The sequence below is a fragment of the Mustela nivalis genome (genome assembly GCF_964662115.1).
Source record: "Mustela nivalis genome assembly, chromosome: 1".
NCBI lineage: Eukaryota > Metazoa > Chordata > Mammalia > Carnivora > Mustelidae > Mustela > Mustela nivalis.
In genome coordinates, this window is record NC_139020.1 from 108,549,556 (window position 1) to 108,569,611 (window position 20,056).

Below are 20,056 nucleotides of genomic sequence, written 5' to 3' on the forward strand. Positions count from 1 at the left end.
AGATGAGTAGAAAATTTCCTCTTCAACCAATACTGGGTTTTGTTTTGTTTTGTTTTTGTATGATGGTCTTCATTTCTGGTGTGGTGTACATGTTTGTTTTCCTTCAAGTAAAGAAGTTATTTTTCTGAGACTTGGTTTCTGGGCACTGAGCTGAGCACTGTGCGGAAAGGAGAGATGAGCTGACATGAGGAGCATCTAATGAGGAAGTGGACAGGCACACACATCACGATCTTATGAAAGGAGATACGTGCTGAAACAGGAAATACCCAAGACCACGGGGGTGTGAGGGAACCAGTAGTGGGCCCTGATGAATGGTCCACTAGATTGAAAGACTGGTGTGAAGAAGGCCTACGTGTGTTCAGGATTTAGCAGTGAGTCTAGGTTGAGCTTGATGCGTCGTGCACGGTGAGGGAGGAGAAGAAATAAGGCTTGAAGGACAGATTGAGTCCAAATCCGGAAGGAGCTTGAATGCCAAGATGCAGTTTTGGGCCTTGTCCTCTATGCTGTGAAGATGGGGAGGGGAAGAAGCAGAGACACTGTGGGAAAGTAACAATGCCAGCCGTAGGGAGGAAAAGATGGAGAAGCAAGATCAAGGAAGATTGGTTAGGGACTCTCATCACAGTTTAGGAAAGAAATAAACTATGGCTCCTGTTCGCATAATAGGAAATATATATTTGGTCTTTGTCCCTAGTTCTTGGCAAAGCGTCCTTAAAACTCTTGTAATTTCTTCAGTGATAGGAATGATAAGAGTATTTTTTTTAAACAAAAATTTTTAAACACAGAGCTCCTATAAATCCCTTGGAATTTCCTGAGTGATAGGATATCTTTTTTTCCTAATGAGACAACTGGCTGCAGGGGATCCCTAGATAATTTCAGTATGGGGCTCATCACCAGAAAAATCAAGGTATGACTAGAAGGGTGGAACTTCGAGTCCCATCTCCCAATTCCTAGAGAAGGGCAGAAGTGGAGTGGCTGGAGCTTGAGTCAACCACCAACGGCCAATGAGTTAATCAACCATGGTGATATCATAAACCCATGATATAAGTCCTGATGATTTATATCCTTTATAATAAGTCTGTGATAGTAAAATATTCCCAAGTCCCGTGAGATGTTCTAGCAAAGTAGTAAATCTGAGGAGAGGATTGTGGGAACCTGCTGAATTTATAGCCAGTTGGTCAGAAGTACAGGTGGTAAGACGGGCCTCTGAAGTGGGGGCAGACTTGTGGGAAAGAGTTCTTAGCCTGTGGGACGTGCCCTAACTCTATGTTAGCACTAGAGAGCTGGGCAATCAGTTGGTGTGGGAAACCCTCCTACACACATTTGATGTCAGGAGAGTCGTGAGTAAAACCAGCTCATTGCTCCCCACCTAGAACATTCCCTTAGATTAGAAAGGAGAGCATCTACAGAAAAGAGTAGAATAAATATGTTTGAATTTTTAATCTGGTTAGGGAGGATATCACTATAAAAATGTTCACCATCATAATGTGTGTGAAATCATCAAGGGATCAAGGAGACAGCTGGAGTCAGCTCAGTTTGACACAAAGGAGATTGCCCACTTTATAGGAATATGGGGCAAATAGATTTAGCTGGCCTACTCACACTGTAGACTTTATTTATTGCTCTGAATTCTGAATACTATTTATTCAACTACATTTTCTTTCCAGGCTATGAATTCTTTCCTGCCTTGGTACCAGCTCTTGGTCTTTAGAAGGCAGTGGCTTGGAAGAAAGAGAGCTCATGTTACTGCTGGCTCAGCTTTGCTTCCTGTCTGACCTTGGGTAGATACTCTGATCCCTCTGGGCCTTGGTTTTCCATCTGCAAAATAGGCATCATGTATTGAATTAATCAGTGCCTGGGACCCCTTGCAGCTCTAAGAGTTTAGGATGAATATTTAGTAATGAAGTAGTCTTCATTACTAAGGTTATCTTTCACAAAACAATCCCGTATCATTGAACCCTCCTGATAAATTGGGATATGCTGTGCAAGTATTATTATATAAGTGTATTTCATAGAGGTGTAGATAGAGGGATAGAGATACATAGAAGGTAAGTAATTTTTACAAGGATATACAGTGAATTAATGAGGTGGTCAGCACTAGAACCTTGGCCACCTGACTCCTAGCCCATGCTCCCTCGGCTCTCCCGGGCTGTACCGGTCCCTAGGAAAGGTCAGTGGAATACGTTGCCAGGAACACACCCAGAGTCCATGTTTGTTCTTGAATATCTTATATTTCCAGTGTTTCTCCTCAGTGATACCAGGCCAAAAGAAAGGAAGCCATTTTACCAGGGTCACTGCAAAATATTACTTATGAAAGACACTTAAAAAAAAAAAAAGATTTTATGTATTTACTTGTCAGAGAGAGAGAGAGAGAGAGAGCTAAGTAGAAGGAGAAGCAGACTACCTCCTGAGCAAGGAGCCCAATGTGGGACTCAATCCCAAGACCCTGGGATCATGACCTATACTAAAGACAGATGCCCAATTGACTGAGCCACCCAGGCATCCTTGTGAAACATATTTCTTTAAAACCACTTCTAGCATGCAACTCTTGACCTTGGTGTTGTGAGTTCCAGCCTCATGTTGGGTATAGAGATTCTTAAGTATAAAATCTCAAACAAAACAAAGCAAAACAAACCCTTTTACTGGGATCTGTGCAGATGTCAAGCTGCTTTTGCTGTCTTTGCTTTCATGGGCAGCTGTAGGAAGTTACCTACTTGGATGTGGTCAGCAGGCAGAGGCTGGACCATCTATACTCCTCAGTGTGTGTCCCTCTGGCCATAAAATTATGTTAGCTCTGGGCCAAATGGACTTTGGAGTTCATCCAACCCAATGCCCTGTCCAGGGCTAGATATTTTCTATAACAGTTCTATTGGTTGTCCAGCATCTTCTTGAACTACTACGTTACTTCTTGAACCTAGACCTGTATTGTCAGCATCTGTGGTTATCTTCCCGGCCAGCTCACATTCAACATGACTGAAGCCAAATCTATGTTATCTTCCCCAAATACTTCCCTTTTCTCCTCCAGTTGCATTGTCTTCCATTCAGTCCAACAAGCTAAAACCTAATCCTTTTAAGTCCATTTGAAGAAGTCCTGATTGTGTTCCATTTGCAATCTTGTTTTCCTGCATCCTTCTTTGAACTCATTTCTGCTCTCCCCTTTCCAGGATTTCCACCATATTTTCCTGGACTATCCATGTAGTCCTCTCACTGATTTCTCAAAGCAATTTGATAAGCAAATATAAATTTTAAATTTCTAAGTGGGAATAAGGGATGCATTTTCCAAACTTATGAACCATGGACATTTGTTTCCAGGGTATGTCTGGCCAATGTTCGTCTAGTCATTCCAGATGAATTATAGTCCCTTATCATTGTCACATCTGTCCACCCCTACTTGTCACTGCACTTGTTATTTCCATTGCTTAGAATGCCCTTCTTCCTGACTCTTGCCATCTGGGGAAATCCTACGCGTGTTTCATGGTCCAATTCAAATGTCTCCTACTCTCTGAAGCCTTCTTTGATCCCATGTCCCGGGATAACCTCTGAGTTCTCAGAGGACTCTGCACCTGAGTTTATTATGATATTTGTTTATTTATTCTGTGTCTATTATAATATTTAAATCATATTCTAGTTGTGTGTGTTTGTATCTGTCTCCCAACACATTGTAAGCTCTTAAGGGCTGGAAACTATATTTTATTCAACTTCCTGTCATAAGACTAGAATGATGATTTTGTTTTCTTTTACTTCCTTCAGTATTGATTCAACAACTTATGGCTGACACTTCATGAACTTGATGCAATAAACAAGCTTACGATTCTAGTACAGTGGTCTCTAATTTCTTTACCTCCCCCATTACTACCTGTGTCTAGATGGGAACCAGTGGGGTTATGCTGTGGGACATGGAGACATTGGTTTAGAAAGCAATATGGGGCAAGTATGTTGGCAGTTACAGTACAAGAACCTTCTGGGAGAAGTTATCTGAGAGAGGAGAGCAGGTATTAGGGATGATTCCTGAAGCTTCAGTATCAATATCCTACCTTTACTGAGTACCTACTCTGTGCAAGGCTTTGTGCTAGAAGCCTGGGGACACCTGATCCCTCAAGGAACTAATAGTTAGTCGTTAGATTGCTAAAGTCTCCTCATTCCCATGAACAAAACCCAATGCTGCTAGCTGGGCTACAAAGATAAATTTATTTTAAGGATGTGAGGGTGTCAGCATCCAGGGGCAAGGAAATAGTTAGGTCTGGAACTGAGTTGGAGCCAGGGGATGAAGAGCCATAGGGGGTCCAGGAAGTGGTTGTACTTTTGTTCTTTTTGTGTGTCTGTTTTCTTCTTTCTTGCTATAGGCCAGTATTCTTAGTTTCTCTAGCAATCTATGGTGCAGAAAGCTGTGTTAGGAATGTGGCTAGCACTGAATATCACTTCTAGCTGAGTTACTTGAGACACATAATTTTCCCAAGTCTCCCATCTATGAGATGAGATTTGACTGGCTCAAATGTCAGCTTTGAGGGCCTATTTTGACAAGTTCTGCCTTAAGTAATTTTTCAGATTTGGTTTCAGATTTTGATTATAAATAAATATGAAAATATTAGAAAATAGTGACTCTGGGAAAACTCTTATCCTACTCTAGATTCCAGTGCTCTCGGGCAGCCAATAAAACCTGTTTTGTTAGAACAACTGAGCTTAAGATTCCTCCCTTACTTGTTACTCTTTTCCACCTAGGAACATCCTGGTTCTCTCTAATCCACACTGCCTTCTCCTTTCTTCATCTCCTCTCTGGCCTGCCTCCCATCTCAGTTGCAACCCTGGGCCACATCAACGATATTATGCACATCCAAAAATATTTGCCAAAATATCTTTTGATATTTTAAATAGCCTAGTAACTCTTCAGTTTGGGGACAGTCCATGCATTTCCCATCTGTGCAGTAGTAATGCTTCTCTGTGTACACGCCATAGGATTTGCCAAGTGTTTTTATGTCTATTAGTTTATTTGGTCTTCACAACAATCATTTAGTCACTCAACAATCTTTATTGACTATCTACCACATACCATGTGTTGGGATAGGTATAGGGCTACAATTGAACAAAATATACATATTCCCTGCTCTGATGGAGCTAGAGGGACAGAGTTCATATTTTCCCTCCTATTTTTAGAGACAAAGAGACTAATGTGAAATGATAGTAGATCGGTAGTAGAGATAGTACCCACTGGGCTTCCCATTCCCTCTCTGGGACTCTAATGTTGCCAACCTTCTGCCTAGCTGAATATCCCTGAGTGATCTCCAGGAGTTAACTCAGAACAGCTGATGCCAATGAGGATGTCAGAGTGACCGATAGAGACGCCCAAAATATCACATTTTAAGAAAGTGAGAAAATCAACCAGCTTCTGAAAACCCCAATGTAGGGGGAAGGAACAGATCCCAAACCAAAACAATGAACAGAATGACAGTAATAGCCACTGGAAAACAAAAATTAAAGTAGTTTGTTCTCTCAGAGGCGAAACCCCATAGGGTGTCCTTACGTTACAGGGAAAGTGTTTGATGTGAGTGTCCAGGTCCCGCTGTGAGCAGAACTCCAATTTGTATCTTCCATGCAGCCCTGATTGACTGGCAGAGCTGTACTCAGAAGGGAACAGGCCACAGCTTGGCTTCTTACCTTTTGAAGGATGATCACGAGGGGTCCTAGTGGGGTGCATAGAGGAGTGGGGTGAGCAGGGAGGAGGAGGTTCCCATTAATGGGTCCTCCCCTATGCCCGTAACACATTAAAGTTATGCCTGCTTTCCTCAGGCCAACCAACACCCTCCCACTCTTCACATATTTGTAACAGTCGAGTGCAGGTCTTGGTTGGTAGATGTCTAGCAATGAGGACGAGAACTTGCTTTCCCAGAGCTGTAATAAGACATCTTAAGTTACAGAGGCATTGATGTTTGCCCCTCTACTCCTCCATCTTTACGCTGGAAGATAGTCTCAGGGCACACAATCCTATGGGTACTGAATGAAGACAGAGCCAAAAGACGAGAGGGTGCTTTCTCAGATGTTAATCAGGGGTTTGAAGAAGACAGGGTTCGTGCTTCAAGAGGAGGGAGACCTACGTAGACCATAATTCCACTATAATCAAATAAAAGGTATGTATGTATTTGGGAAAGCCCAAAGGATAGAGAGATTCCTTGCATCTGGGTGATGCTTCAGAGCAGGACGCTGGAGTGAGAGTTTGCTTGGTAGCCAAGTATAGCTGGGGTTGAGGGACAAGGGGAGAAAATGGCCGGGTAAGCAAAGCCTTGGAGGTGTGAAAGTGCTTGGGGAGTGTTTGACGAGTTGCTGACTGTGTTTCCGATAACAATGTCCTTTATGTAATTAGATAAGTTAGACCGTTGTCTGAGTTTTAAGGTAGGCTGGTTACTTTAACGATCAGCAAATTAGCCATAGAGGTTTAAGAGTGTAGACTTCATTTCTTAGTCACTTCCTAGCCAAGTGTAGGTTGCCAGGAGTTCTTCTCCAGACCATCATTCAGTGGCCTGAATTCCTTCTGTGTGTATCTCTGTTCTCTCATAGGCCCGTGTTTGCCCTCAATGCGTAGATGGAGAAAGAGAAGGAGGATGGGTCATGTATGCACAGATAACTTAAAGGTAAGAGTGGGAAGTTGTGAATTTCACTGATATTCATATTTCTTTGGCCAGAACCTAGCTAGATGGCCACACTTAACTGCAAGGGGTTCTGGGAATTAGAGGCTAAGGGGAGAACATGAAATGTCAAGCAGAACAATCTCTACCACAGCTTGGAGTCTGGAGAACAGAGGAATGGAAAGAATGACGGTATTGTACCTACCAGATTGGAATTTCTGAAAGCCTCCAGCTTCCCTGGGGGGAAGGCGTGTGATAAAGGAGTCAGGCTGGGCTGTTTGTGAGAAGTGCCCTGTGGCCAGACTCTTCAGCAGAAAAGAAGAATGATTCTAACTCAAGGGTGTTTATATCTAGATGAAAGAATTCTGCTCCAGCCATGAGAAAATGGACAAGAAATCATTTCAGTTCAGCTCTTAAAATGGGAACAAAAAGAAATCCAGCCAAGAAGGCAACTTACAGCCTCAACATTTATAGAGAACTACGTGTTCACTGTCTTCAGCTGATCTTCCCGCTAATCTTGGGAGAAGGACCTGGTTGAGAATTCTCATTCCCATTTTAGAAATGAAGAAACCTAAGCCCAGAGAGGTTAAATGATTTACCTAGGGTTGCACAGTAAGAAAGAGACAGACCAGCCATCTAAACCCATGTCGCCTTCTTTCCACAGTTCCACACATCCTCCTTCCCATGGGGCAGATGCTGACCATACTTTGGAAAGTTGACCGAGATCCAGTCCTAGACATGGGGCCAGGATCCTGGGGGAAATTCTCCTCTCAGCTACTCTTCTGTCAGCCTGACTTTTGGAATCAGTGAACCAACTCCTCGTTCAGAGAGCATGTACATGTTAGCTGTCAAGCAGCGCGTGCAGCCTCTGACAGCCCCAATATCGCTGTTTGTATTATCAGACAATTACCAGCCGAGCTCGTATTCATAATTTGACTAACAACTCGCGACAATGATTATTTTTCTTTTCCTGGCAAAACAAATATAGCAGCATTTTCTTTTCAGCATCAGCGCTGATGCTCCTTGGCATTCTATCAGCTGAAGAATTTTTTTTTCCGAAAAAAAAAAAAAATGTTAGTTGTACTCCCCCACATCTCGCTAACTTTACAGTCCCCCATGGCATCTGTGTGCAGTGAACTGAGCTGTTGAGACTAAATGTAATTTGCAATCAAGCTTCTGTTAACATGGAAATGTACCGGCTGGTCTGTTGCAATATGGGTTCTCATTCTGTCTAGCATATGGTTGCATTAAATCCAGTCTCCAGAATGTCTCTTGTTACCACATTGTCAATCCGTGCAGAGCAGAGAACCCTAAAAAACCACTAAAGGAACATATTTTTGGAATTGGCTCTTCTATTGGATCTTGACAAGAGCTGTCCAAAGACATACTTGGTTACTTGAAATGAACTAGCCCTGTCAGATCTATGCACACATATACACAGAGACACACAGTAAACTTGAAACCCAGTTAGATGCTCTGTATGTGCAAGCATAGGAGTTACACTGGAGGACAAAGGGAAAGGAGAAGGCGAAGGACTCAGCTCCATTAGGTACATTTGAGATAGTTTATTGATTGTTTTCTTGATACCTCAATATTCAGAGAGTCCCAGGGTATTAGAGTTGCATGGGACTTTAGCCGTCTTTGCAGCTAAAAGCACGGGCTCTGGAATTGGATGAACCATGGCTTGAATCCTGATGCCATCCTTAGCTTGGTGACCTTGAGGCTTTGTGTGCCTCAGTCTGTCCCTTGGTGAAACAGAGGGTAGTAAGAGTACCTTCATGATGTAGGATGTTGTGGGGGGATTAACTGCTTAGGCACAGTACCTGAACTCAATCAGTGGTGGTCATCAGTATCCATTACTTCTTCCTCACTCTCTCCAAACCCAAATCCAATGCTTATGCACTCCCCCACAGCTCAAGCCACCATTGTTCTCTTATTCATGTGTCACACTGGGGTGGCATCTGGGATGCCCATCGCTTCCATGGCAGCCTGTTCTCTTCTGTGCAACTCTCTTAAGTAGTTTTTTCTCACATTAAAAATAAATCTCACCCCCATCCTGAGTCTTTCTTCTGAGGCATATGCATAAAGCCTAACTGGGTGGTAGGCCTTAGGTATTGGAGAGGCCGTCATGTACCTTGTAGGCATGTCATATTCTCATTCAGCTCCTCTTGTTCCTCCAGCTTTCTTGTCTGATGCGGCATGGACACCCCTTGCTAGCCTGGTCACATGCTTGGGCTTGCTTGGGTATGTCCATGTCACAGCAAACATGGTGTTTGCAGTGAGCCTGGTGTTCGCAGAGGTCCTACCTGGCAATGATTTACCAGATTACAGTGAGCTTTACAGAATATTCCTCTCCTTGGAAAATTCATCAATAACTGTTTTCAGTAAATCATGTAATCCTTTAAACTCAGTGGTGGGGAGGACCTTCATGCCTACAGGTCTCTGCATTATTTTGTGGAGAAAAAAATAATTTTTGGGGCGCCTGGGTGGCTCAGTGGGTTAAGCCGCTGCCTTCGGCTCAGGTCATGATCTCAGGGTCCTGGAATCGAGTCCCGCATCGGGCTCTCTGCTCAGCAGGGAGCCTGCTTCCCTCTCTCTCTCTCTGCCTGCCTCTCCGACTACTTGTGATTTCTCTCTGTCAAATAAATAAATAAATAAATCTTAAAAAAAAATAATTTTTTTGAGGAAGTTAATGCCCTTGTTGTGTATCTATTCTGTAAATCTGAGGTGTTATGGGTTTTATTGGATGTGCTCCAAGTAGGAAACTTGTGCACAGAAAGTGTATGAGACACCATAGTGCTGGGATATAAAATTCTTCCAACATTTGAAGAGTACTTTGGAGGGTCAGGAGAAAATGGGAAAAGTTCCATTCATTCATTCATTCATTCATTCATTCACTCATTCTCTTAGAAACCATTTGTGTGTTAGACACAGTGCTAGGCACCTGGGATATAATGTAAACATTCCTTTCCTGCCCTAAGAAGGTGGCAGTCAGATGGAAGCCTATTAAGATACAGGGTGATGAGATCTAGAATACTGCCAAAATACAAGATGATTTGGGGGCTGCCTCACCAAGACTGGAGTAGCTCAAAATTCCAGAGGTGGGGATAAAAATGTGGATAAGTAATTACATTATTATGGACTAAGTGTTATACTTAAAGATTATATGAAGTACTCTGAGCACTTTGAGGAATTTGTTCAACAAATACTGATTGAATACCAATGTGTGTTGGAATCTACAATGATGAACAAAACAGATAGCCCTCGAAATTTATCAAAGTTACAGTCTTGAGCATTTGTAGACATGTGTACTCAGACAAATATTATTTGTTTATTACTCACTTAAAAGCTGTGATAAGTGTTATGAAGGAACAGAAGAGGATTCTAGTAGAAAATAAGACGACGCCCTGATTTAGATGTTGGTGAGTTATCAAGGAATGCTTCTTCAAGTTGTATTTAAATGGAGACCTGAGAAATGAGTAGGGATAAAATGACAGATGGAAGTGCCAAGTTCCATAAGAGGAATGAGCTTAGCGTTTGAGAGTTGAGAGAAATGGAGCTATAGGAAGGGCTTCACAGCCCATGTGGCTCTGGGCAGTTGGCTACATCTGGTGGGAAAGACAAGGCATCTCAGGCAGAAAGAGAAACCCTTACAGAGGAATGAGTGCCCCAAAAGACAACACACCAGTGCTTAGAGAAGCTCCCTTCATGCTCCTCGAGTGTGTGGGAGGGAAGTTTATGATGGGGCCAGAAATGGAGAGAGGTTGGTCGTGTCATAAATGGCTTTATCCACTATGTCGAAAGATTGATTATATCTGGAGACACCATGGAAACACTGAGAATGTTTTCAGTTGTTTTTATTTTTATTTTGTATATCTATTTCCTCAATTTGTTTCATAGCTTTACATGGGGGGGGGGGGACATGCCTTTTGTATCTGTGTATCCCACCCACAAATCCATGCTCAGTTATAATTGGCCAAATTATAAACTTCATCTCCTCTTGACCTCTTTGTTCTCAGCCCTGATTTATGATCTGTGGTGGCTTCCACTTTGAGATTCTCTGTACCTCATAGTGACGTGGCACTAAAGTGCCTTGAGTAGATCCCTGTAGGATCTCACTTCAACCCCCCATGGTGCTTATGACCTGCTCCTGCATTCTGATGGGAGGGTTTCACTCCAAGATGTGAAGGATGAATCACACCATGACACAGGTATTTTCAGCTGCCAGTTGGCCATCCCTTATTGAGATCACAGAGTCTGAGGCTTGTTAGACTGTTCAGCCCAGCACTCGGGCTCAGTGGAGAAACTCATTAGCTCCATTTAATTAGGAAAACCAAACACTTACAAACCTACTTTGCTGTCAGTCTACTTTCTACCATCTCATTAGTGTATTTCTTTTTTAAAAAAATTGCACCTTTAATGTGGTGATGATTTTCTTAATTTCTTTGGCATCAGAACTCCATAGATTCAAGCTATTTAGTTAGAGAACAAGTAGAACAATTACACGACTAGCTGTCACACTTCTTTGAACCAATATCTTTGGTATCACTAAATTGAGACTTTTGGACTTGATTCTTTATGTACAGGATACACAAAGGCAGTTAGTCCTGTAATATTGCAATTATTAAGACCATCTATTTTTAATAGCATCTTAAGGTTTTCAAAAGCTTTTATATCTGTCTGTTGAGTCTCATAAAATGCTGAAACAGAGTGGAGCAGGAGGTGTCATCTCTGTTTGACATATGAGAATACTGGGGCTCAGAGCCGTTCAAAGATTTCTCAGGATGACAGCCCTGGGATGTCACACCCTCCCCCTCCTCTTAGGCTGGTGCAGGGGTTGACAACAAAGACCCAGATTTCAGGCCCAACTGGCTAGAGATAGTGGTCTATCAGTACCAGAAATGGGGATAATTGGTTCTCTGCCAAAGATTATACTTTCAGGTTAGGAAGTGCTGAGGGTCCGCTGACTAGAGGGCACCCAGCCCTGGATAAATATTTGTATGGCTCCATCTCTCAGCTGCCCTGGAACTGCAAAGCACTGTCTTCTCTACCTGGTGGAGGTCAGCATTTTTCTAAAGTCAGAAACATTTCATGTTTGCCCAAGGGTCCACATGCAGGAAGCAGACTCTTAGTCCATCTTAAATCTGGTAATCCACTGCTCTTCTATCCAGGCTTTCCATTCAAGGTGACTCCAGTGCAGATTTAGGTGGAGGAGATACTGATTTGATAATGTGCTTTTACATGCTTTACCTTGTCTGATGTTCATGGCACTCTTGCACGACGTGGCTTCTTGCGTCTGTCACATCAGTTAGGAAATGGGTTCTGTAAGGCATGAGATTTCTTCCATGGCAAACAGCTCATAGTGGGACATGAGAGTCTCAACCTTGGACCTCTGTGTCCATCATCAGGGCTCATTCCACTGTTTCTGCACAGCTCATGGCCCTTCCTCGTCTTCTCTTTTCTCTCCTCTTTCCCCTCTCTGTGGCTTTCCCGTTCTCCTGTAGGACTCTTCGGGGACTCTTCCCATAGTCCTCTGATCACATCTGCTTTCTATAAAGGTCCTCCTGTCAAGGTCCTCCTCCTCATTTTAGGATGAGTTTAAAACTCGGAGTTTCCCAAAGGTGTACATATTTTCATTACCATCGTCTCCCTGCTGGCTATCACAAATACTTCTTGAGCATTTACCATGTTCCTGGTACTGGGGATACAATGAGGATAATTGCACACCATCCATATCCTCTGGATTTAATGTGCTCTTGGAAGACAGCACTTCCCTGGAAGTTGATTCCAGAGGTCCACATGCCTCATAGGCAATCATTTGTTCCTACAGTTTTGAAAAGTTTTTAATCCTCAATTTGGGGGTTATGAATACTTACTCAACCACTCTGCCAGGTGATGTAGAGGCATGAAGAGGAAAAGGGATCTGGAATACTGATGTAACATCACACTCCAAAACAAAGAAGTGGGAAGTTTTGTGGTCAACCTGAACATTGAAATGTTAACTGGGGTGGGGGTGGTGGGGGGTTGGTGGTCAGTAGGGTTGCTTGATGAAAGAACAGATAATACTGGTAAATTCATAATGCTTTTCCCTTTTAATTAAGGGGTTTCCTTTGAATCTTATCACAGGAATAAACACTGAAGTCAGGAAATTATATGAGTTTTATCTAGGTTCCTGCTGAAATTTTGGAACAGATTGTTACACAATTAATCTGTGGGCATCTTTGAAGAAAAGGCACCCATCACTAGAAGTTAATGCAAGTTTACTGCAAACACATCCTGCTAGACATACTGCATTTCCCTTTCTTATTGTGCCACTGAATTGGTGAATCAGCAGTATGAGGACATTTTAGCAGTGGACTTAACATGACCTCCCGTGATCCGATTATACATGAGATGGTGAACTCCGAGAGGGTTCGTGCCATAGTCACTGGTTTCACAGTAATGGCTCTAAGGGATTGCTAAACATCTTTTTGTGAGCTAGAAAGAAGTCTCTGGCAAGGACCAAAGTCTTTTTCCTGGCCAATACCTTTTATGAACGACCTGGAAGTTTAGCTAGAAGGAGAGATGTACAGATTTTCAGATGACCCCAGACTAATATGAAGAGAAAACACCAGGGACTGGCACTTAGAGATGGCATGGGCTAGAGGAGAGGATGCTGGCTTCAAGGAAGGCTGAGCTGACCTTGCCTCTTGTCCCTGACACCTATCAGCAAACGACAGGAGCCAGGGCTTAATTTCTCTGACCGTTCACCCTCAGACCTGTAAAGAAGCAATATGGTGGTTGGTCTTTTCAGTTCAGTATGAGAATTTAAAAAGGGGCCTGGTATTATACTTGGTACATGTTTTCAATGAATTAATGCCATATTAATCATGATGTTACAGGATTAAAATCTAAAATGGTCTAGAGCTTCTAGAACACAGGACTGACACCAACATGAAGAAACATGTCAAAACTTAAGGTATGTGTGCGTGGGTAGTAGTGGAGGGGTCCGGATTAAATTTATGACACACAAAGCTTCTAAGAAGTACTAAGCATATGTTAGGCACTTTAAAAGTGGACGTTAATGATGGTTTAATTAGCTATGTGTGTTCAAAGGGAAAGAACACAAAGGAGAATCCTATATTGATGTTATATCTTTCTGATGTCTTCATATATATGAAGGGCTGCTATATTGAATAGAATATGGACACATTTATTTGGGATTGTTCTGATGAATAGAGCTAGGCCAAATTGGTGTATGTGCATGACATTAGAAGACTTTCTGTGGCAGCAGAGCTTTCCTATAGTGGGTCTGTGTGACCTGAGGACAGGTGATCTCCTATCAGATCAGCTAGTTGTCCTGGCACTGAATGAAGCATGGACAACACTGGTTGTGTGGAGTAGGCATCGAGGCAGGTCTCACTTCTGTGTCACTTGTACTCAATGTCACTTTTGGGCTGGGCACTGAGCCAAGCATTAGAGGGAGAATAAAGGTATGTGGCTCCCACTTTCATTGAGATCACAGCTGATGGGAGGAGAGGCCTCTAAGTCTCCTTGATGGAGATGAGAAGACTTTTCACAGGACACTACCTTTAGGTATACTTGGAGGATTGGTATGGCTTTTTCAGGTAGAAAGGAATCCATTCAGGTGCCAAGGTTAGAGATATGGAACAACAAAATGTATTCTCAGAAAGACAAATATTTCTGGCAATAGGTATTGCCAGCAAGGCAAGGGTTAGATCACAAAAGGTCTACAATGTCTTCTAAGGAGTGCTGGAGCTCAGCCTCCCTCTCTCTGCTGTGTTAGGGCACTGATCCTGCCACTCTGTCATTATTAGCAAGTGGGCCTATTCAGTGCATAGCAAACTCCTTGAGAAGAGAGCCCATGTCTAGGCATCCTTGTATCAGTCTCCGCTGAGCTTGCCACAGTTTATAAGCTCAGTAAATCCTACTGAATGAAAAAAATTAATCTGAAAACAACATAGGTCTCATTGAAAGGATAGGTCCTGGCATGATTTATGAAGAGTTTTGTGCTGTTAGAAATTTTTGGAGCTGTGTTGAGTATAGTACCAGGAATTAACTTCTGGAGAGCCATGCCTTCCGCAGGCTGTTTCTGCTAATGCTGACAGCAATTGCTAACATGAATTCAGTGCTCCATGAACCAGCACTGTGCTAAACTCTTTACATGCCTTGTCATTTAACTGGCTCAACATCCCTCTGAGATATGTATACACTTTCCCCATTTAATAGGATTTGGGAAAGGTAAGCAATTCACCCAAGTTCACACTGTCAGGATGTGACAGAACCAGAATTTGGCCCAGGTCGGCTGCTGATTCCAGAGCATGTGGTGTGGCTTAACCATTCTACTACTTATTGAAAAAAGCATTTTGCCTGGTGGGAAAGGGTGGGGCACAGAGTTAGATGCCCTTAAGCAAGATCGCCTTATTTGGTTAAAAGAAGTAGAGCTCTCTAGAATCTTCTTGCCTCTTATTCTACTTCTCTAGCAGTAGAGAAAGAAGTCCATGGGAACAGGGCAAATCTGGAGGAATTAGAGCATCATGGATGCTGGTAGAGGCAATTCAGGAGATTACATAGTGGCAAGAGGGGAAGCAAGTAAATGGAGCCGAGACACAGAAACAGAAGTACAAAGATAAGGCCCTTTGGTCTTTGGGCTTTTTTGGTGTGGGAAGTCATTTGGGGATGTTTCTTTCAGTTTTTCATTTGGATTGGAGATGTCTTCCTTTTGGGAACCCTTTATTTATGAGGAGCTCCACAGCTGAACATAGGGTTCACAGCTGAAGAGGCCGGAAGCTCTATGCTTAGAGCACCTACAGTTCTCCTGAACCTGACCCGCCAAGCTCTTGAGTGAGGTAGGAGGCAGGAACCCAGAAAGATCCAATATTTAAAAGTAAGCCCACGTGTTGGGCTGACTTGGGCTTGCTGTCTTGTTCTCACAGATGGAGGTAAGCAGGAGGAACCTCAATGGATGGCAGCAATCAGTGGGTAATGGTGGCCATTTTCTCTAAGTGCTGAAAACATGGCCACTTTGTGCCTCACTATGAAACTCAAATTCAAGTTTCTCTGTCCTAGAGCACTAAACAGTATAATCCTTTCTCAGCCTAAGGGAGGAATACTTTCAGAAAGCAGTGGTATGTAGGGAATACAATGGCTGCCTGAGGGTCCGATTCAGCAGTGTGAATTCTACTGCCTGGTCAAAAGTCCTGATATCTGCAGAAATTTGTTTGTCTGTCTGCAAGGACAGAGAGGAAAGTCAAGTTGCTGTAAAACCTTCTCCTCCCTTCTGATTGGTAAGGGGAAAAAAAATGTCCACACACTGCCATCTGGTGGAACCTATTGGTCACTGCAACTTGAATGTGACCTTTCACTTAACAAACCCTTCAAAGGGGCCAGGCACTCCCTTAGCTGGTTAACAAAACAGAGATGCACAAAACACCATTGCTGCCCTTGGAGAGCTCCCTGTCTAATGGAAGAAACTGACACACCACCAAGTAATTATAACCTAAAAAAAATGCTATTTTAGAGAAAAGTTACTAAGTGTTACCAAAGCAGAGGACCTCTCTCTGGGGGCTCAGAAGACTCCCTTGGGCTGGGTCTGGAAGCCTGCCTTATAGTTAACACTACCAGCAGGAGCAGGAACACAGGAATGGCACAGGCAAGTATGAGCTGCAAATCGTTAGTCTGGTTCATAAGTAATGAACATGGGAAAGAAGCTGTAGACAGAAACTGGAAGAAGGTTGAGGCTAGCACATGGGAGACGCTGAACGCCTGGCCAAGGCAACAAGTCTGCGAACAGAAAAAATGATGGGACCACATTTTGCTGCTAAAGTCATACAGATAAGTGTCTATCATGCATACTTTCACTCATTGTGAACACTGTCATCATTTCAGATCTCCTACAGAAGCTCATTGTGTGAAGTCGACGAAGTCGTAGCTATTCTGATTAAAGCAGAAGTCTCCTTCCCAGCCTGTCACCCTCATGCACACGGGGGCTTTCAGATAACATCTGAGCCTCAGAAGGACCTGATGTGACACCTATCACTCTGGAGGATTCCTTCCTCACAGGACCGCCTTGCTCTAATTTTAGGGGTAACCATGTCCTGTCCTTTCTATGTACATGAGTGTTCATAAAGTAGGTTCTAGATATTTCCCTTTGCCTTCAATTAATCCATTAATTAATGACAAATCATATTATTTGTGTTTCTATGTTTTAAAGAGATTTTGGTTTTTTGGAGCAGTTTTGTTCACAGCAAAATGAAGAGGAAGGTGAGATAATGCACACGTTCCCCTCCCACACGTGCACAGCCTCCCTCGTGACCCCCACCCCCCACCCGAGGAGTGCATTGGTCGCAGTGGAGGAACCTTACATGACACATTGTTAGCACCCACGGTTCATAGTTCATATTAGGGCTGACTCTTGGCGTTGCACATTTTATAGGTTTGGGCACGTGTGTAATGGCAGATATCCATCATCATGGTATCATACTCTTTTCACTGCCCTAAAACTCCTCTGCATCCCGTCTCTGGACTTCCTGGCAACAACGGATCTTTTTGCTCTCTCCATCATTTTGCCTTTTCTAAAAATGTTATTTGTTGGAAACCCAATGGATGTGATCCTTTTAAATGAACATCTTTTTACCCCTGTTGGTAGAATCACTTGCAGCCCTGGAGGCTCCATTTTATGGTGACTCCATCTTATGGATACTTTGACTTTCCTAAACAAGCGATGTATATCCCCATGTCACCCAGTCTCAAGCAACTTTAGATTGCCAGAGGCCAAGTACAGGTTGGTGGCTAGAGACCAGCCACCCCTGCAGGGTCCAGTGAGCATCACTTGCCTGCTGCCCACTGCATTAATTCACATTTAACCTTTACAGCATACATGCTGTTCTCAGCCCACAGAACATCTATGATGGAGTTTGTAGAAGGAACCCTCTGACATTTATTAACAGCATACAATTTGTTGCTTTCATTCCAAGAAGAGCACTCTGGGAAAGCATTCACTAGCCTTTTTACAAGCATCTAAATATTCAAGATGCACAGGTCTTTCTGTTCTGTGAAGACATGTAGCCTCTAGATGGAATTTGCCACAGGGAGAAAGATTTCCGTCCAAGAACGGGTCAAGAGGGGCTGGTCCCTGATGACTAAAGTGGTTTTGTTCCACCAACGTGGTTATCTTCCTGCCCTTTCAGATCCGCTCTTTCTGAAGCAAAACAGAAATTCCACCCACCCAACAGCATTTCTTCTAACTCCTTCTTGTGCCCCCTGTCTTCCCTCACGCCTTGCCCACTCTCTCTGCATGATGGGGTCAATTTGCTCTCACTTGCCCACACGAACTTCTCTGTTGAAAGCCTGTGTCCGGAACTGCCTCCTTCTTGCCATCTGGCAGCTGACATCTGTCAGATCTTTCCAAGGCAGGCCCCCACCTTTTCTTCGAGACCTTCGCAAAAAAGATGTTAACTTTCACTCAGAGACTTGCCCAGTACTTGATTATGTACACAACATTTTCACACGCTTGAACAACTACTTTAGCATCGATTCTTGCCTCCATTACTTAGGTTAATTGTTATTTTCCTGAGGGCACGCTGACCAGTGTCCTTTTATGTTCCCAGTGCCAAGTTCAATAAACATTAACTGAATGGATATCACACTTTAGAATGAATGGGTTGCGGTTGTTCTGTGTTTTATTAGACAAAATGGAAATGCAACTTAGCCTACTGTCTTGTAATAAAGAGCAGCAAGGCGGGAACATCTTTGCACGGTTTTTAGACACCGTGTGGCCATCTCCTGTTCACTTACCTCATTCAGTTGTAACTCTTGGTTTCTCTGCTTGTCTCCCTTTGTTAAGGCATGAACTCCTTAAAAGAAACCTTCTGTGTTTGGCCTAGGACCTGGCTTAGAGTACAGAATCAATAACTATTTTTTTTTTCAATGGATTTTCAATATATTTACAAGGGCCCATCAGAATACTGAAGATATTTGGGACCTCAGTAAAGTTTCCCTAATACCAGGTGGTCACATTTTCTTTTCTTGGAGTTATTTTGAATAAAAATCAACAGAGTGGTGGAGGGAATGCAGTGCTCCCCAGGTATGTGTGGGGTTGTCCAGCGAGCTCCTTAGCTCCTCGAAGGCAGGGATGAGTGGGTATTCATGGAGAGAGTTAGGGCTGGGTGTTAGGACATCTGTAATGTAGCCCTGATGGTCCCTGGTCCTGCAAATGTGACTCTGGGCAAGATACTCTTCTCTGGGCCTCAGTTTTTCCACCTGTGAAATAAGAGAATTGACTCCCCAGGACCTCCCATCTCTGACAATGGTTTGGGTTTCTTTAGTTTTTGTCTCTGTTACCAAAAAAGCCGTGATCTTTTGATTAAAACTGCTGAGTAATTTTCAATTAGTAAAAGTCCAGCTTTGGCTCCCATTCTCCTCTAAAGACGTCTGTGCAATGATCTGCACACATAATTAAAATGGCAAGCATATCTCCAACGTGAGTCTCTTTGCACTGCTTGTCCTTGGGGTTCCATAAGCACAGGCATTCAGGAAAGCAAGTGGGTCTTGCGGTTTCAGGGCACACTGTTGTTAGGGACTCCCTGGTAGAGAAAGAGTGGATCCGAGTTGAGAGGTGGAGCTGATGTGCCAGGAACAGTCTTCTGACTTCACTTCTCAGCACTTTGGAGATGTTTCCTGCAGAGGCAAATTTGACCCTGGGTAGAGCTGAAACCATGGCAGTGCAGAGGGCTTGGGAATGGGATATTAGCTTGTCTTTAATTTGCAGGATGTTAAGCAATCTTGGATGTGAGAAAGGGAAACCCAAGTTAAATCGAGTCATGGAGGGTACACCCATGTGGAAACAGGTTGTCTCTGACTTAACCGTTGAACCTCAGTGCCTAGAATAGGAAGGTGGTCTGGATCCAGCAGGGGTCTAACCCAGGTCTGCGTTAGGGACCACAGAAATCAGAGGACATGAGCCTCATTCTGTGCTTCTCCTTCAGCACAACTCAGCACCTCTGCCAGTTTCTGCTTCTCAGAATCTTTTCTCTTCCTGCTGCCAGGCTGCACCATTTACTCCATATTGTAACATCTGGAGAGAAGTGTTCTGGGTGCTGTGGTTCAGTGCCAGAACCCTTCTTTCAAGTCCTGCCACAGCCATGAATGTAGCTGCTCCTAAGCTGGAGGAAAGCCTGTCACCCAGTGAAGTCTATGCCTGCGCCGTTTCCTCTACAGAGTGATGTGTGATAGAAGACAATCATGTCTGCTCCCTTGACTCATTTGTTGGATGAAGGGAAAGCCTAAGAAGGAGTAAGATTGCTTCGCTCTCTCCCAGTTGACCTTGAACAATGTGGGGGTTAAGGAGGTTGACCCCTGCACAGTTGAAAATCCATGTAAAATTTTGACACCCCAAATACTGAGCTGTTAATAGTCTACTGTTGACGAGAAGCCTTACTGAT

At 43.4% G+C, this 20,056-nt stretch overlaps 1 protein-coding gene across 3 annotated transcripts in view; it reads left to right on the forward strand.

Annotated features, from left to right (window-relative positions):
• TPRG1 (tumor protein p63 regulated 1) overlaps positions 1 to 20,056 on the forward strand; it is a 224,338-nt gene that overhangs the window by 38,958 nt on the left and 165,324 nt on the right. For 2 of the 3 annotated variants that reach the window (XM_082694901.1, XM_082694900.1), the window contains exon 2: positions 6,547 to 6,620. In XM_082694901.1, coding sequence (XP_082551027.1) covers positions 6,564 to 6,620 — 57 coding nt within the window. In that variant the 5' untranslated portion in view covers positions 6,547 to 6,563. Of the gene's footprint in view, positions 1 to 6,546; positions 6,621 to 13,495; positions 13,573 to 20,056 lie in introns of all 3 variants that reach the window. The other variant, XM_082694902.1, reaches the window with a different exon arrangement.